This window comes from Nyctereutes procyonoides, unplaced genomic scaffold (genome assembly GCF_905146905.1).
Source record: "Nyctereutes procyonoides isolate TBG_1078 unplaced genomic scaffold, NYPRO_anot_genome, whole genome shotgun sequence".
In the NCBI taxonomy this organism is placed as follows: Eukaryota; Metazoa; Chordata; class Mammalia; order Carnivora; family Canidae; genus Nyctereutes; species Nyctereutes procyonoides.
The window spans coordinates 44,705,218-44,725,406 of record NW_026575046.1 but is presented as its reverse complement, the minus strand read 5'-3'; the positions used below and the strand labels follow the sequence as shown (position 1 = coordinate 44,725,406).

Here is a 20,189-nt window from a genome sequence, read left to right as displayed (position 1 = left end):
TGGCTATTGTCTAAAAGATTTCTGTGTGCTAATCTGCCCCTCTTCTGGTCCTCTGGCTGACTTTTGTTGAACATTTTTTCTCTGGACCCATTGACATTTCTGGGTTTTTGGTTTCTCTAGCACTCAGTCTGGGATATGTGAGGCACAAAGAAAATCCAGGGAGCTCATGTCATTCCTCAGGTCCTGAGGTCCTTAACCATCTGCCTCCTTTTTTGCACTTCGGGTTTTCTTACATTTGCTTTGTGTATAATGTCCAAAGATCTTGGTTTTACTTAGCGGAAGGAATAGGGAAAAGTATGGCTATTCCATCTTTCTGGAACCAGAAGTTCATTACTTACTCTGAGCCAAGAAAACTCTGTGTGTCTAAGCTGAATTCACCTGTTTTTCTCCAATTAGTTTCTCCTTCCCCCTCCTTCTCCCCTTCTCCTCCCCCTCCCTTCCTCCCTCCGCCTCTTCCTCCCTCCTCTTTCCCCCTCCTCCTTTTCCCCCTCCTCCCCTTCCCCCCTTCTCCCCTTCCCTCTCTTTCACCTCCCTCTTCCCCTCCTTATCCTCCCTCTCCCTCTTCCCCCTCTTCCACATCTCTATCTCCAATCATGTTCCCAACAGTCATGTAAGTAGAAAACTGAGGATTTCATGCTTATGGCCTCCCATACTCTCTTCCTTTCTCCTCCTCCTCTCTTCTTCTTCTTCTTCTTCTTCTTCTTCTTCTTCTCCTTCTTCTTTTTTTAAAGATCTTTATATATTTATTCATGAGAGACACACACACAGAGGCAGAGACACAGGCAGAGGTAGAAGCAGGCTCCATGCAGGGAGCCTGATGTGGAACTAGAGGATCATGCCCTGAGCCTAAGGCAGACGCTCAACCACTGAGCCATCCAGGTGTCCCTCTCTTCCTTCTTTTTGACCTAAGCCCTAGCTCAGGCCCTTTTGTCTGATTCTTGTTATTTGAATGGTGTCTTAATTGATCTCCTGACTTGGATTCTCACCAATCTTTGCCCCTCCAGAATACCTCTTAATCTTTCCAAAGTGAATGTCTACAGGTGCATTCTTCAGAGTTAAACTGAAATATAGGCAAATACATTTGGAAAATGTTGGCTTTAATAAAGAGATTTCTTTACTGTAGAACTTCTCAGCTTTCACTATACCTAGATTCAGAGTGAGTAGCCAAGAAAACAGTATAAAATACAGAGTTGCCCAACCTTATTTGACTAAAACATCCTTTTTTCTTCCTGAGGCATCTCTGGAATACAGTGATTTAAAACAGAGGTTTGCAAATGTTTTATATAAAGAACCAGATAATAAATATTTTTGGCTCTGCAAGCCATATGGTCTCTGTTGAAACTACTCACCTCTTCTGCTGTAGCAGAAAGTAGCCATAGATAATACGTAAATAAGTGGCTGTGTGCCAATAAAACTTTATTTACAAAACAGACCTCTGGCCCACAGGCTTTAGTTTACCCCCTGTACTGAAACATTATTTTAATTACAAAGACCTGGGTGTCATCCTAGACTTCTCCCTTTTCTTTACTCCCTATGTACATTCTATCTTTAAGAGCCTTGGATTAGGGATGCCTGGGTGGCTCAGTGGTTGAGCATCTGCCTTCTGCTCAGGTCATGATCCCAGGGCCCTGGGATTGAGTCCTGCATCAATCTCCCCATGGGGGAGCCTGCTTCTCCCTCTGCCGTGTGTCAGTCTCTCTCTCTGTGTCTCTTATGAATAAATAAATAAAATCTTTTTAAAAAATCAGGAGAAAATAATAATGTCTTATAAAAAAATAAGATCCTATCTCTGAAGTATGTATCTGTTGCTGTCCTTCCATCTGCACTTGTGCTTTTTTTTTTTTTTTTTTTTTTTTTATAAGTAGGCTCTACACTGGGCATGGAGCCTAATGTGGGGGTCAAACTCAGGACACTGAGATTAAGACCTGAACTGTGATCGAGACCTGAACTGAGATCAAGAGTTGGATGCTTAATCACCTGAGCCGCCCAGGCGCCCCTCCACTTGTGCTACTTTAGATTCAGGCTGCCATTGCCAGCCCCTTATACAGCTTCCCAACTGGCCTTTCTCTGCCCACTTATCCGATCATTCTAGAGTGTGCCAGGACACCTTATGTTAACACCTCAATGGCCCTTCACTGGCCTTAAGATAAAGTCCCAGCAACTTAGCACATGTTGTAAGGTCCAATCTGGCCTGGCCCTGGTGCACTCTTCCAAGTCCTGATTCCATGCCTCCTGTTCTCACACTCTAACTGAGCTTGCGTGTATGGCTTGCACACACTTGCTCTCCAGGCTATTTCTCTTGTTCAGAATACTATTCCGTTGTCTTTAGCTGGCAAATTCACCTTCAACTGGCAGCTTAGATGTGCCTTCTCTTCTCACTGTCCAACACGGGGTTGTGTGTCCCTCCATTTACTTTATTCTTTAGTGATTTACCCCTCCCCCTTCTCCCAGTTGGACCATAAACACCGTGAGGACAGGGCTTTTCTTATTTTTCTCCACATTGCCAGTGCCTAAAACAGGTCTGGCACAGATTGACATGGGCATGTGCTAGAGGACATACCTGATCAGGACATAATACTTCTGCCACCACCTTTTAACCATTTTTCCTCCTTGTAGGGAGCAGATGGCATTAATCTGTTGGAAAAATTAGGAGCCCATATGCCCCTCTAAGAAGTAATTTGCCCATCTGTGGTGAGGAATGAGAATGCAGCATCCAAGGGTCCTTATGGAAGGATTTTTCTTTTTAGTTTGAGTCTGAAGATTCTTTCTCAAAAGTCTTTATTTGAGAGCTCTCTAACTTTCTTTACAGAATTTTCTATGAAAACACGAGGAAGAAGCCAAATGCAATGATGCATGAATGTATCTTGGAGTACTTAAAAAAAAAAAAAAGCTACAAAGGACATCCTTGGGACAACTGGGTAAATGTGAACACGGACTGTATTTTAGACAATATTAAGTCAGGGTTAAGGATCTCATGAGTGGTTATGGTACTGTAGTTATGTAGGAGGATAACCCTTGTTCTCAGGAGGCAGATATGGGAGCATTTAGAGTGAAGTGTCATGTCTAAAACTTACTTTCAAATGATCTGGCAACCATTTGAGCATATCAGATGAAAGGGAGAAAGGGAAGGAGAAAGAACACAAATATGGCAAAAAATGTTAATCAGTAAATAATAATATCGAAGGTACTGAATTTTATTTTTCTTCAACTCTCCTCTCAGCGTAGTATCTGGCATGGAATACACCTCACTAAATGTTGGCTGAACTGCAGCAGCTACTACTAGGTTACCTAAAAGTGTGCCCTGAGTTGCTTAAGATGATCTATTTTCTTCCTACCTATGAACTTCTGATATTGGACTTTGAGCAGCTTTGTAACCGAAAGCCAGCCAACAGTCATCTCTCTCTTGGTGAGCCAACGGGTCTGAACTCCAAATGTTTTTCATAGAACTTAACTTTTTTTTTGACTTAACATTTTTATAGTAAGTCTTTATAAAGGACAACAAAAAAACAAAGACAGGGAAGCAACTTGCCCATTGTATTCCAAATTAGGGAAAAGAAATTTGGGTTTGGATATGACCATGAGTCATGATTTCTGATCCAGAATGAGGATGGAGACAGTCTCTGGCTCATCTTCTCAGCCAGCTCCTTGGAGGTCCCTTTAGGAGCTCAGCTGCAGGTGGTATGCAGCCTCTCTGATTTCTACCCCATGATCCAGTTCAGGGACTGAAATTGCCTGGAAGGTTGAAGACTTGCACCTGCGTGGAATTAGCAGGGCTCGGTGGGCAAGTGGAACATCTTCTCTGGCCTCAGTCTCTTGGAGTCTAGTGTTCCATTTCATGGTGATCAAACATAAGGTCCAACCCAGAAAAGGAAACCCATATGTTTGGCAGCCCTTGAGGCAATGGGACAGGCCTTCAGAGATTGGCTTGCCCTCTGACATGGCCATGGGCCAGAGGATGGGATGAGAACAGGCGGATGATGCTTAGCCTGTCAGGTGGCTCATCTCTGTAACAGGGGCTTCTCTGGCCAACAACAGTGAGGGAGGAATAATGATGATTGTGGCTGCTGACTGAGCACTTACCCTGTTCCAGGCACTGAGTTGGCACTTCCCATATCCGGTACTCATTCTAGCCTCAAAATTTAAGCCAGGATTCAGACCGAAGCCTGCCTGACATGAAAATGCAGGCTGTAGCATAGATGGTATAACGGAAGCAACGCCCACCTCAGGAGTGGAGAACAGTCCAGTGGCACATGGGATCTTGGTAAAGTTCTAGATGAATCTAAATGGTGAGTGGTATAACTGGTACACTATGAGGGCACAAGGAGTAGGTAAGAACCTGTCCCTTGCGCAGGTTCTCATGCTTAGCTCCAACACCTCAGAAGAGAAACCTATTTCCCATCAGCAAGTTAATAAGTAACATGGTTGCCCCCAAGAGGGCCAGGGGTCACCAGTGTGCTATCAGCAAGTGCCTAGCTTGGGCAGGGGGATTACTGAGGGAAGTGGGAGACCGATTCTGTCTCCACTTGGAACCACCGGCATTGACGGGGGCCCACGGCCTGGAGAGTGCTCAGCAGAGCCCTCCTGTCAGCAGGGAGGCCAGGAACTCCCTTTTCCCAGGTGGTGGGGAAGCTCCCCATCTGTGCATCTTTTAAGGAAGAACGAGCTGGGCTCGCATCACAAATGGAGCCTCTGAGCCAGAAAGCTGGCAAACAGTCCAGGGAGCCTTGAAGGAATGAATGAATGCATGTGTTTTGTGAACTTTGAAGGGTCATGCACAAGTGAGTGACATGTGCTAGAGGCGAGGATTTGGCCGTGACCAGGAGCTGATCCCAAGCCTCATTCTTTAGCTTCACCTCTTGCACTAAAGGTGACCTGGACTGACTTCTTCCCATCTCCACTCAAGAACCAGGGTCTGGAATGCAGGCTGTGTGTTTGGGACAGCGTGTGTTTTGTGCCTGGGGATAGGGAGCGGGTGATTATCTGCACACTCAGATCTCTGTGTGGCCAACAGAGCAGGTGGCTATGGCTGCAGACGTCCACTGTGTTGCTGAATCTAACAAGCAGGTGACATTCTTTTGTCCTCTTGCTGTGCCTTTCAACAGAGATGCTGGCTTGGAAAAACAAACAGTAATGCGTGTGCACACGCTGCTTCATCGCGCTTCTCCCGCTACTTCCCCCCACCCTCATCATATAGCGCTTTAAACTAGCCCCTGCAAAACACCCTGGTTGCACCTCTCCTGAGAGGAGAGCAGGTAGAAGGTGTCTTTGGTTGAGTTCCCCTGGGAAAGACTCTGGGCTGGAAATTTGTAGGCAGGCTCTTTCTTAGAGAGTACAGCAGGAACACCTGGAGGGCCCAGGATTGGGCAGAGGCAGAAGTCCAGCTGTGATGGGGCCCAGCATGGATGGCCTCAGCCAATCCGCTTTCCAGCTCCGGAGCTGAGATAACTCTTTACTATGGCATGCAGCCAGCCTTTGTACCCCTGTCTCCACCTGACCAGTCGATGGGGCAGGTCAGGTCGACAGGTCACTGAATGACACCCCCAGGGCATGTAACCTTTTAGCAGACAGCTCCTTTCAGAGAGAGGAGGTTTGAAGTGTCCGCAGGCAGCATTCCTGGGGCTGGGGAGTGTGAAGGGGTTGGGAGGGAGGAATGAATGCCTGGGTCTCCAACAGAGGGATCTGTGCCCACTGCAGGGGGTGGTCCCCACTGTAGCCCAAACAATGTCATTGTGAGCTGGTTAAAACCACCCTTAAAATTTGGAAGAATGTAGAAAATGTTCTCTTGCTGCTTTTACCACAGTTATTTTATAATGGTGCCAGACCTGAGTTCCTGACCCTTGAGTTTCAAATTGTCCACATCCTTGAAGTCAACCAAGATAGTTTTTTTTTTGTTTTGTTTTAATTGTAGTTGACACAATGTTAGCTTCAGGTGCACAATTGGGAAAGCTTTTAACCCATGGATCTCTTGCTCCTCTTCTCCCAATGTGTCTTTGACATTTTTATTCTCTTCAGTATCCTACCACAGTGACCCCACCCCCTTTCCATGATGTAGATACCCTCACCTCACAAGCCACCAGGGTGATGTCACTGAATGCAGAGTCTTGTGAGCAGTTCCTACATATCCCAAGTTCAGGCTGTGTGGAGCCTCAGGGAGAAGCAGTGGGGTGAGGCCTGCCTGTCCTTGGTAGGGAAGGGCTTGCCTGCTTTCTCTCTGTTCTTAGGATGTCATCCATGCTCCATTTCAGGGGCTGTGTGACTGCCACCTTAGGGGCAGGATGGGAAGGAGGAAATAAAACATGACTCTGTCATCTCAGGTTCTAGCATCTGCAGTGGGGAGGTGCTCTCATTTGCATTGCTCTGAGACTCCTCACTGTAACACTCATGTGGCTGCTCCTTGCTGCAGACGGATGCAGCTGGTCTGTCTCAGGAATGCCAGTGTCTCTGCCTTCTGAGTGGGGGCATCTCCTCAGGGAAGTCTGGTGCAGGGATGAGGGGGTTGTGGAGCAGAGCAATCAATTCTCTCCTCCACACTCGGCTCGTAAATTCAGCTACTGAGTAGCTCTTGGGTGGTGAGCCCAGAAGAAAAGGATAATTAGGGCAGAACTTTAATGTAGTTCCAGAACCTTTGGTTTGGAGGGAGTGTTCCTTGGATGAACCTAGGCAAGTATGGGTAAATGTCTCCTCAGGGAGAATTAGCCTGACTAACCAGAGAGCAGAGGCTTCTTCTTTCCAAAGTTCTGGGGTTAGGGAGAAATGAGGGTGGAGGGAGAATGAGCTAGAGCAGTGGTTCTCAACTGAGCATGACTTTCCCCCTCCATAAGCCATTTGGCAATGTCTGGAGACATTTTGGGTTGTCACAGCTAGAAGCCAGGGGTGCTGCTAAACATTCCACACTGCACAAGTCATAAACCAGCCCCCATTTTAGAGCCACCTGGCTCCCAATGCTATTGATGCTCAGATTGGGGAAACCTGCACTAGAGCAGAGGCTGGTCTGATGGGCAGAGCAACTTCTCCTTACAGAACGTGGTTGACACCTAGGGGAAGTGGTGCTCCCCATGTGTTAAAGGAGGGAGAAAGGGTTCAGAGTGAAGAAGTGGGAGACATCCAGCCCCCTAGACACAACTCAGCCTTGGGAGAGGTTCTCCAGGCTGGTATTGGAAAGAGGTTTCCTGTCTTCCCAGTGGATGGGAAAGGGCCATGGTAGGTGGGCAAGAATCTTGGCGGGAAGGATTAGATGCCTCTTTGACTATTAAGATGCAATCTCTATCTTCCCAGTGCGCTACTTATGCACACGTCCATGTCCTTCCTTCCAAATCCCCATCATGCACCATGCAGTTATTTCTCCAGCACTTCCATGTTGTATTGCTGTTGTTTGTTTGCTTGTGTTCCTTACTAGTTCCCGGATGGCTGTGTTTTATTCAACCCTGTTTCCCTGGCACCTGGCTTTGTCATCTGAACACCCAAGATGTGGCAGGCCCTATTTGTTGATAGAATGGGCAGATGGGTGATTTCAGTAGATATCGTATTAGCAGCTCCCATGTTTTTGTCTAGGCTGTTATCTTCCTTGAGGGAACCATGCATTCCCTCTCTTTATGGCTCTGCTGGGATTGGAGCCCATTCAAGTTCTCTGAGAGAGTCTCTCTGCCATTTCCATGAGTGCCAGAGGGATGTGAGTGAGGGGCTGCCAGCAATCATCTTTACCACATACAAGGGAAGCACACCTGGGAATAGAGCCAAATTCCAAGGAAAGAGAACTGGAGGTGGAGCAAAGACATCTTTTGTGTCCCTGGACCTAACCATGTCTGAAGCCATCCTGTTTCTGAACTTCCCAGTTTTTGCTTTGCGTTGGGGTTCCATCACTTAGCTCCTAATTAATCCAGTGATGCCACCTGGGGGCAGAGCCAGGCTCCGTTCATGGTTTCCATCTCCTCTAGCTCGTAAAGTTGATTTACAGGGACTGAGCAGATTGCTTCTGGTCAGGAGCCCTGTCTTAGAATAAAATCTGCATGTATTTGGCTGAGATAATACTAAGTTCAGAGACCATGGGGGGAGTGGCCTGGGACTGGATATGGTGGTAGACTAGAAACGGGAGGACTTCCAGCCACCTGGGAGGCACCTGTTTTGTTGTGTCACCTTTGGTTACCTCAGCTCTCCAAGTTCCTCAGGATCTCTCAGGTGGTGGTAAAGTTCAAATCAATCAATTTGGGCAAAAGCGTTTATGAATGTGTAAGTGCAAGGAGATTGCTTTTACTGCCACTGGAATTGGTTCAGAGGGAGAAGGAGACCAGGGTGGGGAGCTATTGAAAGGATATAGAGAAGCAGGGGGAAGGGGAGAGAATGAAGGTGAATGTTTCGTGCAAGTGACTACCCCCATGGAACACTAAAGACGGGTGGGGGCAGGCAAGAGGAGATTTTGTTGTGTTCTCCCCAGGCCTGGGGACCCTGGAGCCCTGGTGAGGGCTGTGGAGCTGGTTTAGATGCTAAGTGGTCACCTCCTACTCCTATTACCCTCATAACTGGCATTCCTAGTTTATCTCTGGCAGGATGGCCACTGGGAAAGTTGTCCCACAGGCTTCCCACCCTTGGCCTGCTTGCAGAGCAAGGCCCTTTTACTTTATGTAGCTTATGTGGTAGGAGGGTGGAGGGGGGCGGGCAATGGAAGCTTGACTCCTTGACAGGTCAGGCTTCAGGACTGGAATGTGTGTGCAGCTAGTCTTAGGGCAGGGATCCCCCCCGCAGTCCTCATAGGCTAAGGATAATAGTTATTGGTGATCAGTCAATAGCCATTCCCATAGGCCAGGCACTGGATTGGGCGTTCATTACAGCAATCCTGCGAGATGGTATTACACCCATTTTACAGGGGGAGGAAACTGTGTCTTCAGAAGTTAAGAGACCCTGCGTAGCTAGAAAGGACAGCAGTGGGACTTAAAGACTAGTTTGTTTTTTGCTTTTGCCTCTGAAGACCGTAATTCAAAAACGTTACGCTGTTTTCCTGGAAGAGTAACTGCTTACCCTTCATTCAATATGCGCTTGTGAAGCGCTGGGCGCTGCCAAGTGCCTCTGGCGTGTAAAGCAGCCTGGAGCAGCCGGGAGGAGCTCTCGGAAGATTTTTACGGCAAAGGCCGCCATCTAGTGGCCAAATGGCAAGCCCAGCACTTACCAGGACGAAGTGCTCTCTGGGGAGGGTGAAGCTTTGGGGAAAAAGGTGAAGTCAGGGGGGGAAGAGCCCCCAGCTGGCACGGCCTTGCTTCTGGAGGGCTGAGGCACAGCGAGAGTACCAGCTCCGGGCCTCAGAGGTCAGGCTGCCCAGCTGCCTCAGGAAGGAAGGGGGGGCTTGGGGTGGGGGCGTGGTGGACCAGAACTATCCTGGGAAGTCCCACCTTGGGCCCCTCAGAGGATTTCTGGAGGTGAGCCTCGGCTAGACTCCCCCTCCCCACAGGTGTTGTGTCCTTTCATCAGGGTGAGGTGGGGAGCCGGGACGTGGGTGTATCTGATGCATTCCCTGCAGAGCGGCCTGGGATCCCGCCCCTGGTGGTCAACCTTGTAGGATAGGACACGTCTGCACCCCTGAGGGAGTTCTGCACCTCCTCCTCATTTCTGTAATGGTGTTCTGGGGAGCTCTCCCTCTGTCCTCACCCCTCACCCCAGATGGCCCTCATCTGGCCTGGTACATTCCAACAGTGCAACTGTTGCTGTCTCCCAAGCTCTGCTCTGTTGGCCCCTCTTCTCTGCCCACTTTGCTAATCAAGTATTTCCCAGTCCTGGAGGACCTCCCCTAGGCCCGCTCCATGCCCCACAGGAGAATGTCCAACTTCCAGGTCTGATTTTCATTCCCGCCTCATTCTCTCTGACATGCCTCATCCCAGTCCACACACCTCCTGTTAGGCTCTGACCTGGTGCTTCTCAGTCCCGGCTGCACGTTCAAATCACCTGGGGAGCTTTGGCACCTATCCGTGCCTGGAACCCTGCCCCTGGGGTTCTGGTTTAGTTGGCCCGGGACCTGGAGGTTGTGGGTGTATTGAGAAAGTCCCCCAAGTGATTCTAATACGTAGCCAGGGGCTCGCTTGTAACCATTGCTCCAGCCTTTCTGAACTTCTCCCCAGTGGACTTGCGTATCTTTTCTCCCTCCCATCTGTAGCACCCATTCTCCGTCCAGAGTGCCCTCTTCCAGCTTTTCTGACTAGCATTCTCTTACCTGGGAAGACTCAGCTCAAATGCTCCTGTAGAGAACTTGCAGCCCTCTCCTCTGGGCTTCACATTTTTGTGCATCACTTCTATGCGCCCTTGTGTCCCACTGATGGGCTTGTTTCTCCTCACAACTTAGACGGTGAGATCTTGGACCATGATGTATTTAGCTTGGTGTGCCCAGCTTCTGACAGTGCCAGGAACAAAACTCTGCTTGGTGATTAAATGTGGGGGCCAGTCTTCATGTTGCTGAGACCTCCAACCTTCCAAATGTCAACCTTCTTGAAGAGTCCTTGAGACTGTGAGCCAGAGTCTCACACTGGAAGTACCTAGTCATGCTCCCTAGGTTGGGGAGAAGGGAGGCGGCCACACCATGTGGGATTTGAGGGAAGGGCCTCCTCCATCCTCCCAAATCCTACATAAAAATTTCTCCCATATGACAATGGGCTGATTCCTCCATTTCCATGCTTAGAAAACCTGTGCTTGGAGCAAAGATTTAAAAATAATAAAGACTAACATTTCCTGAGAACTTACCATAGGTCATGAAACATGCAATATTCCACTTAATCATCATAGCAGGTTTGCAGCCTTGTGTTTACCCATCCTCGTGTACAGGTGAGGAAAGAGAGGCTCTTAGACATTGAGTTACATGCCAGAGACTGCTTGGGCTCACCAGCACCCAGTCTCCTTTTCTTCTAAAGGTCATAGATGACATTCTCTAGTCTCTTGCAGTACGTGGGTCCACGGATATAAGAGAATGGCTGGGGGTTGGAGGAGGCTAGGCTAGGCCTCATTGTCAGGTGTGGTTCATTAAAAATAAAATAGTTACACATGTGGCCTTGGATCTTTCTTCTTCAACCAGCTCAGTGGAGGGGATGTCCTCAATTCTGAGGACGTAGGAGACTGAGCCACAAGGTGAAAGGAGGCTGGGACCCTGAATGATCGGCGTGGAGCAGAGCCATTCCCATCCCTGACCTACAGTGGACAGCTACATGAGTAAGAATTCAACTTTTCCATGTTAACTTATGTTGGATTTATCTCTTACAGCACCTATTGCTATGTACCCTAATTAATAGAGGTAACCATCTCCAGCTCTCATGTTCAGTCAGTGGTCCAGGTAAGATTTGTTTCCATGCCGGCTGACTTCAGAGTGCCCAAATGTATCCCCTGCGCTGCCTTTCCAGAATTCTGTATCAAGGTGCACATACTCTGGGAGAGGTCAAGCATTCCATCCTGCCATTTTAGGACTAGCCTGAGGAAAGGCAGGAGAGGATTTTTACCCAAGGCTCTCTCCCTCTCCCAGTTTGTGGGTTCATGCGTGTGTATTGTGAGGGGTTGGACTGGGCTAGGTATAGTAGGAAACTCATGAATAATTCAAAGATGGTTGGCATGCGAGAGGAGTTTCAGGTTCTAGTGAATTTCCGGTGACCTGTGATTTCCTGTGTGCCACACTGTGTGTCTGCCACCTAAGAGTCTAGTTGGGACAGAGGAGTTCTGGGTTGAGCGAGCTCCTTGCTTCTTGCCTGGGATTGATTCTGTTGTGGTTGGTCCCACTGGCTGCTTCTACCCCGGGGAGATGGAACATAGTGGCTAACCCCTCCATAGCTCCCACTGAACCAGGATTCAGGCTGCCCCATGACCAGCTGGATTCTCTTCTGTGAGTACATATCCAAGTGGTCCTGACACCAATCGGATTAGACAAGGCAGGTGGCAGCTGGGTCAAAGCACACAGGAGGAGCTGTCCCCTGTCTCCCTCCTGAAGGGAAATGGCCCAGACTCACTGCACTGGGCAAAAGTGTTCTTATGTGCTTCTGAGAGGGAAGTTGTTGGAAACCTTTTTGTTCTCCTGTTTGCTTTACTAGATCATAGCTTGCTCTGCTGCTGATGCTAACTGGGCCCATGAGACCTGACACCTGATGTAAAGCAGGCTAGCCTGGCCTCTCTCTCCCCATCCTTCCACCTGGGGACATGGCCCCTGGCCTGGCAGCAGTGCCTCAGAGCACTGGAGGGGGTCTCTGTGGTATGCTAACTAGACCTCCTGGGGAGCTTCTGAAATCAGTCACAGCTGGACTGAAATCTGATTCCACCACTTACCAGCTAGGAGGTCATTAGCCTCAGTTTCCTCACCTGCAAAGTGAATGCTACTAGGAGTTCATTCTTGCGGTCTAGCCACTTGATTCATTTCCACTTCCTGCTGTAGTCCAAAACGCTTCCCTCTTAGGCCAGTGGCCACCAGCCTTCTCTGTTATCTCACTCAGGTGACAACGTCTGATTCCCCTGCCTGTTTTCCACACTGCATGCGGAGCACTTCCTTATGAAATTTAAACAGACGCCCTCTTGTTTTTAATTAAAAAAAAAAAAAAAGGAGACCTCCTCCTCCCCGCCGCCACTCCCAGCATGTGCATCTTCTGATTTCTGCCAACCTCTTCTGTGTTTCAGCCTGGCTCAGCACCGTCCCTTTGTATAGACCGACGCCCGGGTTCTGGAGTGCGTTCCTTGCTCTTCACCTGGCTAATGCTTGCCTTCAGACCCTAGCCACTTTTGTGCATTCTCAGTCTAGGTCACCTCTCCAGTTATGAGCTTCCATGGCTTTAAACGTCTTTACTTAAAAAAAAAAATTAAAAAAAATTTTTTCAGTTTTTTAAAATTATTTTTTTTTCATTGCTTTATACATCCTCTTGGTGCTTAACACCCCTGCCATTTTCACTAGTTAGTGGAATGATTTGATGATTATTTGTCTACATTCCTGACCCAAGTTTTGAGAGGTGAGGACCCACGTTTTTGTCTACCTACCTCCTTTATCCCCAGAACTTAGCACAGGACCCGGTGCGTGACAAGCCCTCGGTGTAATGCTGCTGAATGAATGAAAGATGGGGATGAAATGAATGTGAGCACTTACCACTGTTGTTGGCATTAGTAAGCATCAATAAATACTAGCTATTGATGATAATATTACTCTGTGGGCTTGGTGGAAAAAAATTCGTCCATATCATAAGTGCTCTCCTTACTTGGGTTGCCCCAAGTGTGCAAGTTTGGGGGTCACTTAATCTGGAAGAAACTATAGATACAGATACAGGCACACCTCCCAGTGAGGCAAGAGTGTTTGCCTTCACTTCTGGCCAGCACTTTCCAGAAGCAGAACTCAGCATCAGGGGAAGCCTGATTGTCCCTTGAAGGCTGGAGGGACCGCTCCATGCAGGGCTAGGTGTGAGGGTCCTCACTATCCCCCCCCCCATTCAGACTTTTTCTTCACCCCGGTTCCACACAGAGAGGGGGCGGCAGGCGTAGGCAGAGATCACTCTGTTGTTTAGAGCAGTCTGGGGAGCCCCTAACAAAAGCTCCTCCCAAAGTTCGAAATACCAGCTCAGTAGGCTCCCCTTTCCTCCGGCAGCCTCTCCCTTGTCCTCACCTCCAAGCATTTCCACAGAAGACCAGTGTCCACAGGAGTTTTAGAGACTTTATTTATGTATAAACAATTTAAACACTTTGCCATAAATTATCTTTGCCTGTCCCTAGTCTTTGCTTAGCAGCAAATTAAAATTAATATAAAAACTCGATGAACAATTCATACATGTATATTACAAAAAAGTTCCTGTACCAAAGTTCTTATTAGACTTTTTTTTTTGTTTTTCTTTATTTTTTTTTTGTTTTTGTGGGTTTTTTTTTTTTTTTGAATTTTTTTATTTTCTCTCCTCGTGGTGACTGTCATGTGATTGTCTCAGTTTCTGGACCAAACAAACACACTAATAATTTTAAATCTGAAACAGTGATTGTGCCTTGAGGCTTATGTATGTACAGGGTGATCTGAAGTGGTGCCCGTTAGCAAAAGAGTGTCACAATGCCACACCTCTACTGCAACTGATACCCACGAACTACGGAATCTAAACAGACTACACCCTGTAACTGCGTATTACTGTCCACAATGGAATCTTCAAAGACAAAAGAGTATGAAATTTATCTGTAGTGATTATAGCCACCATTTTGAATTAAATTTTACACTCTGCGCTCAAATAAATTAGCTCAGGCCGGACTAAGTTGGGACCTGAGAGTTTAAGTGCTGAACGGTATTATTTCGCTTTGATTTTTGATATTAATTTCCTTTTTTTTGTGTGTTTTTCTTTTTTTTTCTTTAAAAAGTATTTCCAGTGCTCACTCTTTCACTTTTATCCCCCCCCTCCCCAGTCGCTACACACAAATCACCCCCAAAGTCGTGTTTTAAATGCACCTGTATTTGTTTAAACGAAAACGTCTGTAGTATTTGTCCAACAAGCAGTCTGATTCGGTTTCCTCAGCTGGTCTGTGACGCCGGCCCTGGCGGATGTCTCTGCGTCGCTCACGTGTGGATGAGTGAGGTAATAGGATATGAGGCCTTCTCGTCTTCAGGCTTTGTTTTTCGGTCGGTATGTATGGTTTGCTTTCTGGGTTTTTTTTGTGTTTTTGTTTTGTTTTTCTGTTCTTTTGCTCCTTTTAGACATCTTGTGTCTCTCTCTCTTTTTTTTTTTTCCTGTGTAGACCCAGAACAAGTGGGTCATATTTTAGGGGAACTTGGAACATGTTGTGTGTGTTCATTCATTCGTTTGTTTTGTTTTCCTCAGAATTTTCAGCCAGGCTTTAGTCTACTTCAGGATGTGGGACTTCTTGCTTGGACAGTAGCATTTGAACTCAAAAAATGTGAGCTTTCTTGCCACTTGATATCCTAAAGCAGCCTGGCCTAGTGCCCCTGGTAGGTCTTCATCTCCTTAGGAGAGGAGATAACAGTTACTCCCGCTGAGCCATCCAGACAAGGAATGGCAGCAGATTATTTTGTTACCTCTTTCCCATCTCATTCTGTCTTAAAAACTGGATGTTGCTGCTACTGTCTGCAAGCTCTGGGTATTGCTCTACAGGAAGCACGTAATATCCCTCATAACCTTGCACACGTCCCGTGCTCAGGAGCTGCTGCTTCTCACCCTCGGTCCACAGGCGGCTCCCCTCTCTCCCGTCCCTGGCTTTCTGCTGCTCCTTGGCCCAGGCGGTGCCCAGGGCCCTCTGTCTCGCCTGGTCCAGGACGCGGGCCTTCTCTTCGTCCAGGGTATCGGGGGTGAGGCCATAGCGGATGCTGAGCAGCAGCGTGGAGTATTGGAATTCAATGTTGGTGAACCTTCGAGTCCTGCCGTTGACCAGCAGCGTGGGCTGCGACACGGTTACATTCACCCCGCTCTCCAGCACCTTGCGGCCGATCGTGGTGCCCAGCGTGACCAGGTCACCGTCGGCCGAGCCGATCTTCACAAAGTAGTGGGTGTCCTTGCCCTCGATGCTATAGTGCATCTTGTCCAGGTAGTAGGCGTTGTTCAGCACGGAAGCCACCTTGCGGCTGTCCTCGCTGGCGATGCTGGACACACCGGTGGTCACTTGTCCTTCTTTGATGGCAAACATGATGCCTTTGCCGATGATGGGTGTGGTGGTGGCAAACCAGTGGCCTGCTTTCTCTCGGATGTTGGCATGGAGCTTTTTAGAGATGACCTGCCCTTCCAGAGCCATGAAGGCCTGATTATGCCTCTCTGTTGTCTGCTGGACACCTGTAATGAGCTGTGGGCAGAAGAAAACACAGAAGGCTGAGATGATCCGGACAGCTCTTTGCATGGGCCGAGCAGCTCATTAAAAAAGAGTCAGGGAAATGCTTGGACTCTCGGCAAAACTAGTCTTATATTTGTAATGATATGAGCTAACATAGTCCTACCTTTTGAAACTAGCACAGGCTGGCTGGTTCCCAGTGCTCTGATGGTGTGGCCTGTCCGCCTTGTAACTGTGACCCTGACTAAAAGGACAGTGCAGAGGTCCGCCACCTTGTTGACATCTGTACCCAGGCCTACCCACTTACCATGTTTCTCCATTACTGGAGAAGAGAGAGTCACTCTGCTCTCGGATGGTTTGGCAGCTGCCTTGCACACTTCAGACTGAGGAATATCCTGACCCAAAGGGCAGGGTGTTCGTTTGAGAAGCTATGAACCCTGCTGCTGTGACCTAGATTTTCTTCGAGGCCAATGCCCAGGGTATTCATTAACTTCCTTGGGTTAAGACCTTGCTACTCAAAGCATGACTAGCAGTAGAGGAATCGCCGGGACCTGCCTTGTTAGAAAAGCAGAATCTCAGGCCTCATTCCAGACCCACTGAGTCAGAAGCTGCATCTTAGCAAGACATACCCTAGGTGGTTTGTGTGCATATTAATGTTGGCCAAGCACCAGACTAAGGTTCTGGCTTTGTGGGCCAGAGGGAATAACCTCGGGCTCTGAGTCATTTGCTTTGGATCCTAGCCCTGGTTCTGCAGAGGGACGAAATCACCATTGTCCCCTTGGCCTTGAGCTCTCTACTCACAAATTACAACTCATCTCAATTGGTGGTTGGGGGACAGACTGGGATAATGGAAGAGGCTGTGTTTGGGAGGTAACGGCACTTAGATAAATGAGAGAAATGATGGCTATTCATCCACTGAGTGGTCCCCACAGGGCAGAACTGAGAGAAGGTTGTTCTCAATTACCCACCGGCTCCTCCTTGTCTCTCTTTAGTTACACAGTGTGGATGATTATTTAGAACAGATGAGACCTTTCAGACTTTTATGTTGCTGGGCACTGTCCTATAACAGGGGTTATCTGAACACTGATGCCCACCCCTCCTGTCTGACCGTGCCAGAGGTTTCAGGAGCACCCAGATGGAAACTGACCATCTCTTGGTCATCGCTGAAAGACCCAAGCACAAATTACATTCTGAAAACTTAATCTGTATACATTTGGGCCATAAAATGCTGAGGTTTTATGTCAGGCATAAAAATGTTCTTTAATGGGCTAGAAACTGCAAACCACAGTTATATTATGTCCCATAAAAGCCAAAAGGGTTATGATCTTATAGGCAGTGCAGATGGTAGGTTGCTGCTAGATTTCTCTGTGCTATTGTTAATCAAGGAGTGACTCAAGGGTATATACCAAGCAGATAATGATACCACAATTAAGGTAATAATTGAGGTTGGGAAGAAAAATGTGCTATGCCAGACAGGTGACGGCACTGACATTTGCTTTCGTGGAAAGTCACAATGTTTCATGCACCTTTTTATACCCAGCTCTGATGTTTGCCTCCTCTACTGACATGCCCTTGGCTCCCATGCGGTTCTGTTTGCAAAAGGGAATGAGGACAATCATTCAGATTCTTGGCAGGAACCTCTGCTTACCTGTCCATTCTCACTGGCTTGACTCTCTGACAATTCATAGGGAGGAGGCACGAAATACATTTTGGCTCTTGGGAAGCCAGGAATTATGTTGCTAAGCTGAAATCCAAACATCACAAGCCAGCTTTTCACATCTACGGTGGAAACAAAAATAAAGATTTCTGAATCATGATGGATGGAAAGCAGTTGAGGATCTTGGAGAGAGAACAAAACAAAAGGGGTGGTTGGGTGTGGAGTCCAGCAGGGGAGGGAGGCAAAAGCTCGTGAAAGTCTCCTGGTCCAGACCCAGAGCCGCTTTACATCAGTCCTGGGAAGGATGTCCTTCCAACCTTGATCACCTGATAATCCCGAATTGAGGGCCAGTCCTAGAGTAAGATTTAGTTTAGAATCCCTTTACCATGTGACCTTGGGTAAAGTTCCTGAGGCTCTCTAAGCTTTGTGTTCTCAGATATGAATTGGGATGATAACTGTACCCATGTTTCTGGGTTCTTGGGAAAGCAGAGGGAGAAATCCACATAAAGGGCTTGTGACAGTGCCTGGCACATATATTGCTCAGTAAATATGAACTCCTTCATTTAAAGTATTTTAGGGAGTATCTGTTATAGGCCAGTCGGTGTGTTTGGAAGCTGGGGGTACAATGATCAACTAAATGGATAAGTGATGATGATGATGATGATTTTTTTAAAGATTTTATTCATTTATTCATGAGAGACACACAGAGACACAGGCAGAGGGAGAAGCAGGCTCCATGCAGGGAGCCTGACATGGGACTCGATCCCAGGTCTCCAGGATCACACCCTGGGCTGAAGGCAGCACTAAACCGCTGAGCCACCTGGGCTGCCCATAAATGATGATTATTAACACTGTGTGTGGACATTGGCACGTGTTGGGGGCTGCACTGAGGCTGGCTCATTATGGAAAGGGGGTTCCAAAAGTATGTGGAATGCACAAAGTCTTCTGGCTCCTGAGACCCTTTTCTCAGATGCCTACTCTTCAAAAAGAGGCCAGGAGAGAGCTCTCACGCTCTCAGAGTAAGACTTCCCTTCCCCTGCCAGGGTCATGGCTGAGTCCCTTGCTTTGGGATTTATGCCTCTTGCCCCATGGGTTCCATTGAATGATTCAGGCTTTCAGAGTATGACTGCAGTCCCTAGGATGCCTTCTTCCACAGTGATTGGTAGAGAGCCCTGGACATCCATCCCTTGCAGCACTCACAGTCTCACCATCATGCCATTGATCTGGGGTCTAGAAGGAGTCCCCTTCTTAGGCTCCTTATCTCTGTTTATAAGGGGCACCGCAACATCATGCCCTGCAGCTTCCCACTTCTACCATCGGTGGGCCTGGAGATACAAGTGCTCCTTGTTGCAGTCATTACTGACCCCAGGCTAATCACTCACCTGCATTTCATGGTGCTTTTCTGCTTCACTGGCCTTCTTGCCACCTCTGTTCCTAAATTCATTCTTAGTGATTCCGTTTTATAAGCACTGGTATCTTCATTCCTTTGATGACCACTTCCTCCCCCCATCCTCTGGACCCTGTCATCACCAATAATTCTGATTCCCCAATATCTCAGTTTCATGCACGTCATCCTCTGACCACCACCTGGACTCTTTCTAATTTACTCCTTTTTATCATCTGACACACATGCTTCTTAGTCCTCTCCCCTCCTCCCTAGGATCTTCATGCTATCCTTAGCTTCTTGTCTGCTGGACACCTGTAATTCCTCAACATCTTGGTCTCTTCCTACCTAGCACATGTCCATGGCCAATCGTTAGAATCATTCCTCATAGATATTCTCACTCTGTCCCTTTCTCACTTTATCACACTTGCTTGGTGAAATCACAATTTTGGTTAATCCATGTTGTTTGCCCTATTCTTTATTTGTACCCATGCAGCAGAAAGTGACTAGAGAAATAAACCGAACTACACTGACTGGTGTCACTTTAAATTCCTGAACCCCAGTTGTGCCTTCCTGCTGCCTGACAATGTTCCCCTCCTCCATCAGAGATTCTTCTAATCTTCTGGGTGATGTTACATCTTATCTTTCCTAAAACCCTCAACATCTGTTTTCCCTTCTCATTAGAACAGCTGACCTTGTTTCCTATTCTGAAAAAACCCAACGCAGCCAGAGGGGAATTCCTCTAAACTCTCATCACCTTAACTGGCCTTCCAGCATCTGTAACCATATTCCCCACCTTCTTCTTGTTACTCTAGATTAACTGCTAAAGTCAACCCTCTATGTATGCAGTAGGTAGCATCTTTTATTATGTCCACCCAAGGACATCACTCCAGTGACACTCTCTATCTTCCTCTCATGGTATCAAATTATTCCTCTTCTATTGAATCAAACCTGTCAGCATGCAGACATGCTACCAAATGTCCACCTTACAAGAAATCCTTTTTTATCCCTTTTCCCATTTGCTACCAACCATTTCTCCCACCTTCCTTGACAAAAACTTCTCAGGATCAAAAGATTTCTGGACTCCTTATTTCCCATTCTCCTTTGAATCTGGCTTTGTCCCTAACTATCCACTGAAGCAACTCTTATCAAGGTCACAAAATTACCTCCATGTTGCTAAGTCTGATATTAATCTGGGTCCTTATCTTACGTATTATAAGTACTTGACAAGTTGAATGCTCCTACCTTTCTTTTTTTCTTGACTCTCTGGACAACACATTCATTTGTCCCTCTCCTACTTTGGTAGCTACTCCTTGTTCCTTTTTGGTTCTTCCGTAGTTGCCTCTTGATCTCTTTAGTGTTGGAATACCCTAGACTTAAGTCTACAAACTTCTCCACTCTATCTACTCT

At 47.5% G+C, this 20,189-nt stretch overlaps 1 protein-coding gene across 7 annotated transcripts in view; it reads right to left on the bottom strand.

Annotated features, from left to right (window-relative positions):
• Positions 1 to 13,622: 13,622 nt before the first annotated feature.
• Positions 13,623 to 20,189, bottom strand: part of TENM2 (teneurin transmembrane protein 2) — a 1,067,650-nt gene continuing 1,061,083 nt past the window's right edge. For all 7 annotated transcript variants that reach the window (XM_055325563.1, XM_055325567.1, XM_055325564.1 and 4 more), the window contains 2 exons: positions 17,387 to 17,517; positions 13,623 to 15,753 (listed from right to left, as the gene is read on the bottom strand). In XM_055325563.1, coding sequence (XP_055181538.1) covers positions 14,992 to 15,753; positions 17,387 to 17,517 — 893 coding nt within the window. In that variant the 3' untranslated portion in view covers positions 13,623 to 14,991. The remainder of the gene's footprint in view (positions 15,754 to 17,386; positions 17,518 to 20,189) is intronic.